Below are 13,671 nucleotides of genomic sequence, written 5' to 3'. Positions count from 1 at the left end.
ACATACACACACTCGCACTCACATTAGCTGAAACCATGGGGCCCCGTGCCAGAAAGATCTAGTCAGACAAACACCTCACCAGAGACTCCTCTAAGCGTCCTAACAAATTGAATGTGTGTGTAGATGGACAAGAGGGAATTAGATCAGTGGTCCTGATTGTATCTGAGTGTGCTGTTGCTGTACCCCTTTCCAGCTAGTCCCCTGGAGGAAATGTGTGTGCATGAGAGAGCGTGTGAGGTAGAGAGACGGAGAGAGAGAGAGTGCTTGGCAGCTGGTCTGATGAAGGATGTAAGGAGAATGTTAACCAGACAATCACCTTGCATGTTATTGATTGAGATGGGAGAGAGGTAATTAGAACAGAAAAGAAGGGGAAGCTGAGGCCACTTTTAATGTTTTGATACAAGGTGTTCTCTCTTTGTACCCATCTACGTGTCTTGTTCTTTGTGTGTGTGTGTGTGTGCGTGTGAGCGCACATGAAGGGAAACGTTTTATCGAAAATTATACAGTATATCCTCATTTTGTGTAGACCCACACGTAACCTTAAATGCAGGAAGCTTTTAATCTACTCAAAATGTAAATGTGTGTTGAATTTTTTATCACATGTGAGAGCCAACTGATTCAGTGTCATTCCATTAATAAGTAGCATGAATAAGTAGCATACCCTAATATAATGGGCCCATTCCAATTTCACTCACATCATTCAGCCTCGTGCACGCACGGAGCCTCATCCATAGAGTATTGCTTGCTCTGCAAACTGATGAAACCATGTCATGTTTCATACCGCCCAGCACTGGGTGGCCTGTTCAAAATCTAAATCTGCCTGTCGCCCTCCCTCTATCTTTTGCCTTACATCTCCATTTAGCAGAGCCTGGCTTGAGAAATAGACTCAATCTTAATGTCCCTGGATATATGCATTGAACATAAATGCTTAAAAGACTTAATAAATGGCTTAGCATCAAATCTAGATATAGTATACTGACTAAAGTCTAATGCATACTGGATTTTTGGTGTCAATGCCAAAATTCAAGTTTTAAAATACCTAAATCAAAAATATTCTTTTTCATAAAAGCCAAACCAAAAACACACTTTTTTTTTAATAAGGTTACCATAATTTTAGCTATCAATATAATTGTGACAACAAATTTTATAGTTTAATAAATAAACTTAAAAATTACTTTTTGGGGCTCTAATATAAACAATGCAAGAGCTAAAATCACTGATCAATGATCAAAATAGTTGCAAATTGATTTTCTGTCTATCAACTACTATATTAATTGTTCCAGCGCTAAACTATGTCATGTAATTTCTGTACGGCAATTTCTTGTTATTTATTGGCCGAGGCATATGTCAATACTGATATGCAGTATCAGGGGAAGCTATATTGTCGATGATAATTTCCCACTGATATATGAGATGAGCGCTAATACTGACACTGTACAGCTGCTCTTCAATCTGTATTAATAAACAGAATTTATCAGTGACATTATGAATATCTTACCAACCTAAATTTGCTCATACGGCAGTTTTGACTAAACATCAACTGACAAAGTACAGTCAGTGGCATCTGATCAGAGGTTTAAACAACCAATCAGCCAAAAGCCCAGTACCTTTCACTGGTCATACAGTACTTAAATCGGTCAAACAAATCAGAGGTAAGCCCAAGTGAAAAGGGAAATGCATGCACTTTATTTTATTTTTTTTAAAGTAATCATTATTGCATTTATAATAATCAAGGTAAATCTGACAATTTTTTTATTTTGTGTGCACTGTGAGGGTTTTGTCAGTTATTCAAACACAGTAGTAAACTGCCTTTTCTGTTAATAGATTATCTTTAGACACACATCAGTCATTACTTTTGACCTTTGGCACATATTACCACGACCCACATGGGTTCATTTGCAGGGAGAGGTTAACTGTAACTGACTGTGACTAATTCTGCCATTTAGTGCTGCATGACAGAGTAAAAAGAACACATTGTACATGCTGAGCTTCAATGTTCATGCAATTGTAGAAATCAGTCAGTAGTGAAAGCTGTAAATGATGCCAAAGTAAACAATGCCTTGGATCAGAATTGCAGCACACTGTCATGTACGCCATTGCCTGTCGGTTGTTGCTCGGAGTAAATAACGACAACATGACATGCTATGTCTGTAAAAATCTCCCCTTTGATTTCTGACCCTGAACTAATTACACAGTTTACACCACTACACAGTCAAATACTTGATCCATCACGGTTTGCATTATTGTTTTCCAATACATCAGACTTTTAATGCCAGAGAACAGGACAAGTATTTTGGATCCTACTTAAATTTGACATCCTGCTCTGTGTCTCTCTGCTTATTGAATTTAAATAATCTCCTCTATAAATCTGTCACTGTCATCTCTGTAAGTCTGGTGAAGTTATAAATCACATGAGTGCAAAGCCCTCTTCTCTTGGCTGGCAGACATCTTTATGGCTAGCCACATTGTGCTGCTACTGTACGGTGGGTCATAAAACCCAAGAATGTTTCACAATGTGTATCAGGCAATAACACTGTAAGGAAGGGGACAGACTGCCCCGGCTTTGTTGTTGACTTTTGAAAATTCTTTGGTGATTTATGTCTAGTCTGAAAACTCTTGTGTATGTGTGTGTTTGTGTCCTTTCAGCTCGCCACTGAGACAACCGTCCTCAACGGCCAAAGTGTGCCTGGTTTGTGGAGACGAGGCATCAGGATGCCACTATGGTGTCGTGACATGTGGAAGCTGCAAAGTCTTCTTCAAAAGAGCTGTGGAAGGTATGGCATTGACTCGTGTTCATACAAGATGTAGGTCTTTTCTGGGATGTCTGAGAGAGGTTAACAAACTACAACTTAAAGGTAGAACTATGAAGGATGTTGGTCGCTGTTTGTAAACACACTCACCAGCTAAAATGAAAGTTAAATCCAATTCCAGATTCACTCTCCTTTGGCATTTCGCTTCCCTGTATTTGTGTGGTCTGTTGCTTATGGTCTGGCATCTGATTGGTACCTTTTTATAAAACCCAGACCTCACCTAAGTGCCAAGGGATACACGTCAACGTTGCAATCAGAAAAAAAAAAGAAAATACAGGCAGAAGAAGAGTCACGGCAGAAAAATACACACACTTGAAGTGGGTCATAAGTGATGATTGAGAGGGATTAGTTCTGTATGTGTCTATATATTGTTTTGGGTTTGTTTATTTTTTTTAGGAAAAACCTGGACGGTAAATCTTTAAGAAAACACAAGCAAATAAAAATAAATATTGTCACAACGTTGACATAATGTGAATGCTTTAGCAAAACAAGCCAATTAAAAATTACAATTGCCAATTTGACAACACATAGGCAGCACAAAGAAATGCACATCAAACACACTAAATAGAGAAATGCTGCAAGTTTTACACAATAATGGCATTAAGTTATAACACAATGGATGTCTTTGTGCTAAAAATGCACGCTCTTAATTGTTCAAGACAGAAGGTAGGTGTGGAGCCAGTTTTTCCTGTAATATTTTAATCATGCAATCTTTCATTTGTGTTCTTTTGTTGCTGTATTTAACTCTTAGCCATAGTTGTTTTCTTCTACTGACATTTTAAAAAGAAAAAAAACATCTCTTTTTTATCGTTAAGAGGACAGTGACATGTTTAAACTGTAACCCTTATACTTGTATGAATGTAAGAGGAGAAAGCTACTTGGTGGTATAATGCTGTTACTGTTCAGGAAATTCACCAGTTAATTATAAGTGCTTGGTGGGTGGTGCTTTATAGCAAATATGTTTAAATTTGTGCTACATGCGGGTCGCCCCGGAGGTCACCTGGCAGAGTGGGCACCTGATGTAAAGAAGCTGTGTCCTTACTGCAGCGGCTGCAGGTTCAACCCCAGCCTGCAGCCCTTTGCTGCATGTCATCCCCTCTCTCCCCTTTTCACACTGAACCTGTCCTATCAAATAAAGGCAAAAGCCAAGAAAATAATCTTAAAAAAAAACAAAAGTGCAACAAGCTTACGGCTTTTCCAACTGGGAAATGTTAATGAGAAAATGTGTGCAAATACAATAACTCAGCAATTTTCGCACATTTTGAGATAATCACTTTTTCCTGATAGAACAGTTTGAACAGCTCAGTCAGATGAAGCAGACGTGAAACAGCTTGTTCTTTTTGTTTGGGCAGCATGCAGCGCTGATCATTTTTGCAAGAATTATTAACTAATTGAGAATTCTAGTTTTATTTCCACTACACTGTTTAATGCACCAACTACGGTTTGAGCTCACCGGACCTTGTACATTTTTTTTTTCTTCTAAAAGATAATTAAAATGACCAAAAAACATATTTGGTACAGTACATTTATAGACTGTGACCAAGTAGAGTGGCACATCAAGGGGGGAAAAAAAAGAAAAAAACATTCAGTAGGTAATTTTCCTGCAGCAGCCCTTTATGTTATATTTAGCTCAGGAAAAAATCAGCAACAGCCATAATGTGCTTTTCATTTTGTGCCTGTTGCCTGAGGCGTTGGCCTCACTCATTAAGATGAGTGTTTGAATGCAAAACACACTCTTACAGAGCCAGTGCAGGCAGGGAGAAAAAAAAAAAACAAGCAAACAAGCCTGCCTGTCAGCTATCAGGCCCTCTAGGTGTTTTCCTGACCGTTGGAGGAATTGCACTCATTCCCAATCAAATCATTCCTTAATTTGATGATATTTACACACCATCATTACGGCGACCTGAAACCACATTATGTGTCAGGGGTTATCGAATCAGACATGCCATTGTTCTCGCTTCAAGCGTGGCCGGCAGAGAGCCGGCAGCAGATGTTAGAGATCTGACTTTGTGTGAGAGCGTTAGTCAGGTGAGGCGCTGAAGTGCTGAGATTTCTATAGCTGCTGTGATTACACCACTGAAACCCTATTTGTCTCTCATATGAATTATATTTAAACGGAAATTGACTCATTGATTATATGATGCCCTTTAAATCTAATACAGCACTCTTATCTATGAGCATCTCTCTGACTGGAGTTTCCTCTTAGTTATGCCAAACAACTGCAACTGTGCAAACTACAACAGCGTAATAAAGGCACCACGTACAGTGGTGTGATGTCACCAAGGTTGCGTGCGACGTGTGTGCCCTTCTGATGTGCAAAGCGAGCTGTTGCCTTACCTGACCCTTCCACAGCTGCTGCTGAGGTGGAAAGAGAGAGGTAAGGTGGAGGGAGGCAAAGGATGAAAATAGTGAGAGAAGGATTTTGCAAAGTGAAGAGAGATAGAGGACAGTGAAACAGATACAGCGAGGGAGGAGGAGGCGGGGAGGAAGGACAAAGAAAAAGTCAGACGCAGACAGAGAGATAAAGAGAGGAGGAGCCAAGAGAGGGAGTAAGAAACGGGGAGAGCGATGGAAAACGATGTGTCAGCAGTGAGCACCGGAGAGGTGTAAGTTAGGACGTGAGAAGACGTTTTACTCCTCCCCTCTCGCAGTATTTCCTCCTCCTTCTCCTCCTCTCTTCTCTCAAAGTTAAAAACTCAGACTTGGCGTGTGAGATATAAAAGAAGACTGCAGAGAGTGGGCATCTGTAGAGGGGGAATAATCCAGCCCATGCTTAATTTCTTTTGGCACTGCCTGCCTCGGGGGACAAAACTTTTCAGTCGTCTGTAGCTCATTAGACGACTAACTGGCTCACAGCCCTTTACTACAGAGCTAGTTAGCATTCTGGAGTCATCAACAAATCAGATGAAATCCTGACTGTGGAGGGTCTGGTTCCCCCCTTTATCCAAGTCAGACGAGTCAAAGTTAGGTAGCTTTATTTTACATTACCGGAGCTTGGCATGGTTATTCTTTGAAGTCTACATTTTAGATTTACATTTAGACCATCTGTTTGGAATATCTATTGGCCACATGGGCCTTTTACTGTCCAAATCTGTGCACTTACAGTCCTTCTCAAGAGGACAAATATTCATTTAATTTTTGTCACATCGACCAGAAGGCACAGCCAACTGTGCAGTGACGTTTTTAGCCATGGTCCCAGGAAACATATAGAAATACTAAATTATGAGCCGAGTACTGACTGGGAGCTTTTCAAAATTCCCTCAATTCATTCTTTAAGCATTTACATTTATTTCAAAGAAACATTCATCTACCCGCTCTACTATTCACCACAAGTCATCCAGTTTATCCTAAATAGTATGGCAGCTCTTAACACTCATACATTTTATTTACTGTCACATAAACAAACGTAGAAGAGGCATAATAACTTTTATAAAGCTACAGTTGACTCAACTGTCACATTCAAACATGCAGCCAATTTATAGGCTCTACTGAAATGAATGGATTCCACGGTGTAAACATTTATCCTGCGCTGCAGGAAAAATGCCTTCTGACACAAAACAACAGTTCCTAAATATGTGCTATCATCACTAATGAAATGTGGAAATAGCTGAATGCATTCATATGTGCTTCTCTCATTCATCCACTCCACTAAAGACTAGTTTGTTGATACAAGACAGCTGCACTCAATAAACGGCTCCATGTGGAGCACATTTGAAGAGTTGAACGCTAGCTTATTATTCACATGTCATCAGTGGCTTGGCATGTCTGCGCTTTGTAATAATACTAGGCCCTGCTTTTAGCTTACTAGCTGTTTTTACTGTTCTCTTATTTAACTAAGAGGTTTACAGAGACAACCTTGTTATGGCCCCACTGTGTTCTGCGATGTGACTGGGTCGTGGTTTCCATGGTGCTCGTGTCAATCTAAAAAACCTATTCTTCGGTACCGCCGCTGTGGGAGAGGTCATCTGAGGACACGTCTTGTGCTGTTTCTGTTTTGACTGGCAGCTCCGCCATCCAATCACATCTCTCTATGCTCGGGGCCGAGAGAATAAAGGCCTCCCTCCCGTGCTGGAGTGAATGCTTCAGGTTGTGTGTGAGCGGCTCATGTAACAACGGCTGGAGTGAAGCCATTTAGCAGCGCTGCCTCGATCTCCACAACACATGTCTCACATCAGAGCTTCTTTGATCAGAAACTGCACACAACAGTCATATAAGCACAATCACAGGCGCACAGTAACCGTGCACACATGCATGGGCGCGCATTTTCCTTAGAAGTGGTATAGAAAGTCAGGTGTGCAGCATTAGGTCAAAACTAAGTCGGCACAGCTCACAGTATGAGTGTGGCCCACGTTGCTAACAGGTATTTAGGTTGGAGAACGCAGCCTGAGGAAGGGTCTCTCTTACACAACCTAGATACATTTTGTGTTACGGTATGTGTGTGTGTGCATTTTACATTTGTACTGCTTTAAAAACAGACACAAGGGTTTACAATACATATGGGCTGCAACTAAAGATTCTTTAATTTTCTAAAAACACAAGTTACTGGTAAAGTATTAATCATAGAAAATAATAGAAATAAGAAAACATGCCGCTTACCCTTTTCCTGAAGCTAAGTTGACAACTCCAAATTGCTTGTTTTGTCTGACTTAGAGTCCAAAACACAAATGACTTAAAATTCCAATAATAACTAAAAATAGGTAAACACAGCAAGTCTGTACATGTGGAAAGGTATAGCAAATATTTGGTATTTTTGCTTGATAAAAGACTTAAATACTTATTTGACTTGCTATTGATTATTTCCTTTCTTCTTGAAATGACTAGTCACATTATTGACTAAATATTTCAGCACTGCAACACACAGTACTCACCACATTTAGCCTACACAAGAAGCCTCTTATTAAAGGTGTGCTGTAAGTTTGGTGCACATATGATGCTATAACTCACTCACACATGCACACACTACTTCCTCTGTGCCCTCAGTTCCCCTGGCCCGGGCTGACCTGCCGGCCTGATGGCTCCTCAGTGGATATAATCTGACCTCCATCTCTTCCTGCTCCCCGGTGATACCTTTGTTCTTTGACATCAATGCAAAAAGGATCCAGTGCAGTCACTGGGTTACACCTTTTGTGTTCAACCAAATAAGCAGTGCCAATCTGATGGGCTTTATCAGCGCCTTCACTGATGATGGGTTTATTAAAGATAGAGCAGAACAGAGTGTTGTGGCGATACTCTTTGATGTCAATATTGGATTTTTTAAAGTCTTAGTGTGGCTTTTAATGTGCCGTAAATGCAAATGTAACATGCACTTGCTCTATACATAAAAAATATATACAAAGTAGTTGCGGGAAAAAGTGAATTTATGATGTTTTTTGTATGATGAGCATCTTAAAAACATTTAAGTTTAATAGTAATATAAAGAGTTAAGTGGAATTACTCCATGTTGTTTTCCTTCAAAGCATGAGTTTAAACTTTGAAAAGACATTCAAGCAATGGCTAAATAGACTAAAAATGCTGCTTTGATGAGAAAGAGGGCACAAGAAGTGGGCATATTTCTACTGTAACCCTGTGGCCTGAAAACAGTCAGCAGCGAGTGCTCTTTGATTTATTTCATTTGGAACAAAGTCAAATGTCTTTTGAACCTCTAGTTTGTTTGTTTTTTGATTTTTTGTTTTATTTATTTTGGCTTTTTGCCTTCATTGGGCATAGGGCAGCTTAAGCGTGAAAGAAGGAGAGTGAGGGGATGGCATGCAGCAAAGGGCCGAGTTCGGAATCGAACCTGCGGCCGCTGCAGCAAGGATGTAGCCTCTGTACATGGGGCGCCTGCTCTACCAACTGAGCTGCCTCAGTTAACTATCTATATATTATATAGACGAGTTGTTCCTAACCTGGTGGTCTCAATCTCCACTGTGGGTTGCCAAAGCTTCATAAGGGGTCGCAAGCCTTCTTAATTTTAAAGGGCATGAGAAAACTTTCTTAAAATTTACAGTAGCTAATTATCTCAGAATTTCCTTCATTTCTGTAAAGACAACCAAATTCATTTTTTTTTCTTAAAGTTTAGATTTCTGATACTGCTGTATTGGCCAGGTCTCCTTTACAAAAACAAATTGTTCATCTGAACAGGACTTACCTTTAAACATTAGTTAAATAATATCTTTTTAAAAAATATTATAAACTAAAAATAAATAAATACATAAATCTCAGGGGATAAAGGCACAGCAAAGACCTGGACTAAAAAAAAAAAAAGCAAAGAAGAAATAGAACAACGGTTAAGAGTCAGGGAGAAAAGAATACTAAATTTGTTGAAAATAAGCCTAAGTATTTAGCATTTTTAAAAAACATACAGACAGAGAATTTTATACAAAAGTCCTAAAATATCAAAAATGTTATAACTCAAGAAATTCAGAAAATAATTTGCTCAAAATTCATCAAAATGGCTTAGCTCACACAAATTTTCTGGAATTATTGTGTTTACTATTTGCATTTATTAAACAGTATATCAGTTTTTCTTTTTTTGTTATGCATCGAAAATAATATGAAATATCCATTATATGCATCACTTAGTCTGGGTTGGAGAGTTTACTCAATCACAGATATGAGGTCCCTCAAGGAAAAAGGTTGGGAACCAGTATATAATAGGATATGAATTAGCTTTAACCACTTATCCTGTTAAGGGTCGCGGGGCTGGAGCCTATTGCAGCTGACATCAGGCGAGAGGCGAACAGGCCAGACTATCACATAGAGACAGACGACCATTCATACTCGCATTAACACCTACAGCCAATTTAGACTCACCAGTTATTGACCTAATCTGCATGTCTTTGGATTGTGAGAGGAAGTCGCAGAACCCGGAGAGACAGCCCATGCCGACACGGGGAGAACATGCATACGTCACACAGAGAGGCCCTCTTGCCGTGAGGCAACAGTCCACTGCACCGTCGTGCCACCTTGTTATAAAGTATAAAATTTAAATGTCTGGATTTAAATTATGCTGAAAAACAGGTTATCATGTAATGTGGATGAGAGTACTGTAAGACAGATTTTCAATTCTAACTGCTTTTATCATAAACGCTGCCATAACTGGCTGCTTTTTTTAGACACCTCCAAATACCAAATTGAGGCCTAAATAATGACTAAACTCAGTTTGTACAAAGGCGGCAGATGGTGAAAATCTTTGAGAGACTGAAATGCACAGGAAAACATAAAAAAAAAATATCAGATTATTATAGAAGTAAAGAGATTAGTAAACAAAATAACAGCTTCTATTTACTTCCTTTTTTTAACTTCTGCACCCTCTTTTTTATGACGATCCAGACAGGCCAACTTAATTGTGTAGAGCCCGATCCAACACAGCTGTTTGTGCGTTGTCCAAAGAGCTGGAGTAGCAGCGCTATTGCAAGGCAGTGATTTGCATACTGCTGGCCCAGTGGTAAAAGCAATTACATCTATGAGAGGGCTGTTTTTTTTTGTTTTTTTTTTTGGTTGTTTGGTATTTTTGTTTGGCTATGTAATTTAGGTTGCATAAATACCGATGAATGACGATCACAGCATTGGCCAAATACTTTGTGAGTGGATAATTAAATGGCATTAGTTTACGAGAGTGTCATAAGTTTCCTTTAGTTATATGCCATCTTGCGTCTGCAGGACTGGCATGCAACTAAGAGATCTGACGCCACTACTAAATGCCATTTAGAGAGGCACAGTAGTATTATTGATGTGGGTCAGCAGTTACTGTATCTGAGAGGCTATTTACACAATCGGGGGCCTGACCACTTGTGTCTAGTGGCTATTCAAAAATGTCAGGTTAAAGGCTGGATTGTAGCAAAGGCCTGAAGTCCGTCTCTGTTTTGTTTGTAAAGCAGACGCACTGTGGCTGGCAGGAGGACTGCGGGGCAGATTACTCTTGTTAAAGTGGGGTCCCCATAGGAAAGAGTATTTCCCTTTCAGAAGAATGTCCTCATAACTGATGTACGCTGGAGCTGACAGACAACAGAGACCGCTCAGTGGGTTGTTGCCAGATTATGAGATCATTAGCTAAAAGTAGACATGAGTGGACTCCATTAAAAAACTCTTGGGGTTGCCATGTAATGGAGAATAGTGACAGAGTGTGCACTGTACCAGCAGACAGCAGCTACTAGAATGATGTCAAATTAAATACACTATCTGAAGAATCTTATGTCTCTTTCATGATGTATGTTGATAGGATTTGGCAATTCTCAATCTTTTTATTGCAAAAAAAGGAAGTTATAGATTTTTGTGTAGGATGCGCTTATAAATATGAGTCAAAATTACTCTATAAATTAAAGATTTCATAGGATTTTTTTTGTTTTCCAAGGTAAGACTGAAAAAATACAATTTATCAGTAGTCCGCCACGTGGCGAGGTGATAAGCAAATGCACATATTCAGAGGTAAACATGCTGTGTGAGGCCATGTGAGTGCATGCACACAGTGCATAAATAAACAACTTCTCTCCCTTTTCAGATGCACACACAGTCGCGCGCATACACACCATTGGACTACAACTTCGCCTGTCTCATAAAGTGTATTTCACTCCAACAATTATTAACAAGATTCACAGCAATGAGCAAAACAGTTGACAGGAAGACTCCAGAGTTTTTCAGAATTGCCATTTGGTCCAGCCTATCCAAGCGAGAGTGTGTGTGGATACGCACGTGTGTGTGTGTGTGCGTGCACGAGGGGGGTGGGGAAGGGGATGGCTGCGTTGTGTTTCCTGTGTCGCAGTTTACTGTTTTTTAGAGCAAGAAAAATGGGCTTATGTAACGGTCATGTGATTTAGCCAGAAATAGTGGTGGGGCTACAGCTGCTGCCTCTCCTCCTGCAGCTCGGTTCCTTGGCTTTTGGCAGCAGCCAGACAGACACACTGCGCACTACTCCTGCTAGCTCAGAAAACAACTTCTGCTCAGTCCTACACACAAATACAAATACTGTACTGTGGATGCAACAAAAGGCAGTGCACAGAATGTACATGTTTGAGCAAACTGCATGTAAACAACGCGGAAGCTTTCATGCTACAAGACAAGTCTGTGCCAGAAATCTTCAGAAGAAATAAATGATTCAAGACAAACATGCAGGGGAATATAGACTGATGCATACTGACCTGCAAGCATGTGCATGCACACAACTGCACACACCATCTAAAATGTACACACAATTTTAACATCAACCCTCACAGAGATAAGCCATGTACTGGGGTCACTGGGGTCACTACGCCACACTATACCACTCCATCTGGGTTGTGTCGTGATTTCCATGTGTGTGTATTTGTTTGTGAAAGCAGATACAACATTTGCAGTTTTTTTTTAATTGCCAAGTGGAGCAGCTTTGGCTGTGTGTGTGTGTGTGTTTATGTGCGTGTATGTTGTGTGTGTGAATGTGTGTGTATTTGTGTGTATTGGAGTGAGAGAGTGAATGACTGTATGTGTGCACGAGCATGAGCCTGCCTGTGTGTGGGCGTATGGCGCTCTGAGGCTGGCGGACGTGTGGAAAAAGGGAAAAAGGAGGAATGGAGACGCAGGCGTAGAGAAGGAGAAGAGTGGAGGAGGAGAGGAGCTGTACAGTGAAGAACTAGTGAAGCGGAAGGAAGCGCTCTGAAACGGGAGATCATTGGGTTTAGCTAAGGGCTAGGCAGGAGGCAGGAGGGATTCTCGCCATGTTAGCATCACTGTCAGGAATAGTCTAGCTGCAGCCAGTGTCCTGGTTCCAGTGAATATTAATACCTCCATGCCATATACTGTAAAACACACCATTAGTCATGTGTTGTAGAATGTGAGAGCGGAATAATCACAATTTCAATCAATTTCACAGTGATAATCATGAAATGTAGATCTCTGATATTGCCAGACATTTCACGGGTTTCTGTGTTGACCTATATTACAAACACCGACAGAGGCTCGGCAGCAGAATCAAACATTTCCTTCTATACTGCTTATGTTAGGCTAATTTATTTTCCCCTTTATTGCTTCTTTTTTGCACATCACTTTAAAAATATCATGTCTGTTCTGTGTCAAACTGCATGTATGTTTCACCATCCTATTAACACTGCGTCTTGTCTTTCTGTAGGTCAGCACAACTACCTGTGTGCCGGGAGAAATGACTGTATCATTGACAAGATCAGAAGGAAAAACTGTCCGGCATGTCGCGTACGGAAGTGTCTCCAGGCCGGGATGAACTTAGGAGGTGAGGAGTCACACCCTCATTACAGATTGGCCCTGTCACGTGTCCCAGATGTGACATTTGAGTCAGCTGCACTCTCCTTATAAGAAATGTTAGATATGGAAAAGTAGGTCTTGCTGTAGTCACAGGAGGCCCGAGGATGCTGAGTCATAGGATGTTTGTGTGTATGCGTGTGCATATAGTATATCTGAGCACAATATGCATAATGCATCTGCACAAGGCGTAGATCTACAGTACTCTATACGATGCCATCTGACAAAGCCTGCAGACAAGTTACAGTATTGTATTATGAGGAAAGACGACACTATAGTTGAGAAGGATGTGGAATGAAATGTATTCATTTATTGCCACTGGCTCATTTCAATACAGGGTCATGGTGGCAGACACAAGGCTAAAAGCATACTTGATAGGTTTTCAGTCCATTAGAGTTATTGAAATTACACATTTTTATGCTCCCCAAGGAGGCTAAATTTAAAAATTAATGTAAATGTACAGAAAAATTTGATAGTGTTGTTGAATTACTTGAGAAAATAAAAGGTGGCCAAAGGGGAAAAACACACACACACACACACACACGTACACTTGCTGCTGGTACAGAAGGTTGCACAAGTTATCCGCTTCATGCTTTTTAGTTACAACTATTTGTAGGTCTTCTAAATTAATCCATCA

At 40.3% G+C, this 13,671-nt stretch overlaps 1 protein-coding gene across 1 annotated transcript in view; it reads left to right on the top strand.

The window, feature by feature from the left end:
• The window catches only part of nr3c2 (nuclear receptor subfamily 3, group C, member 2), a 91,673-nt gene that overhangs the window by 46,080 nt on the left and 31,922 nt on the right, over positions 1-13,671 (top strand). The window contains exons 3-4 of the mRNA XM_042484494.1: positions 2,647-2,774; positions 12,889-13,005. Coding sequence (XP_042340428.1) covers positions 2,647-2,774; positions 12,889-13,005 — 245 coding nt within the window. The remainder of the gene's footprint in view (positions 1-2,646; positions 2,775-12,888; positions 13,006-13,671) is intronic.

The sequence above is a fragment of the Plectropomus leopardus genome, chromosome 4 (assembly GCF_008729295.1).
Source record: "Plectropomus leopardus isolate mb chromosome 4, YSFRI_Pleo_2.0, whole genome shotgun sequence".
NCBI lineage: Eukaryota > Metazoa > Chordata > Actinopteri > Perciformes > Serranidae > Plectropomus > Plectropomus leopardus.
This window is presented reverse-complemented; position numbering and strand designations above follow the sequence as displayed.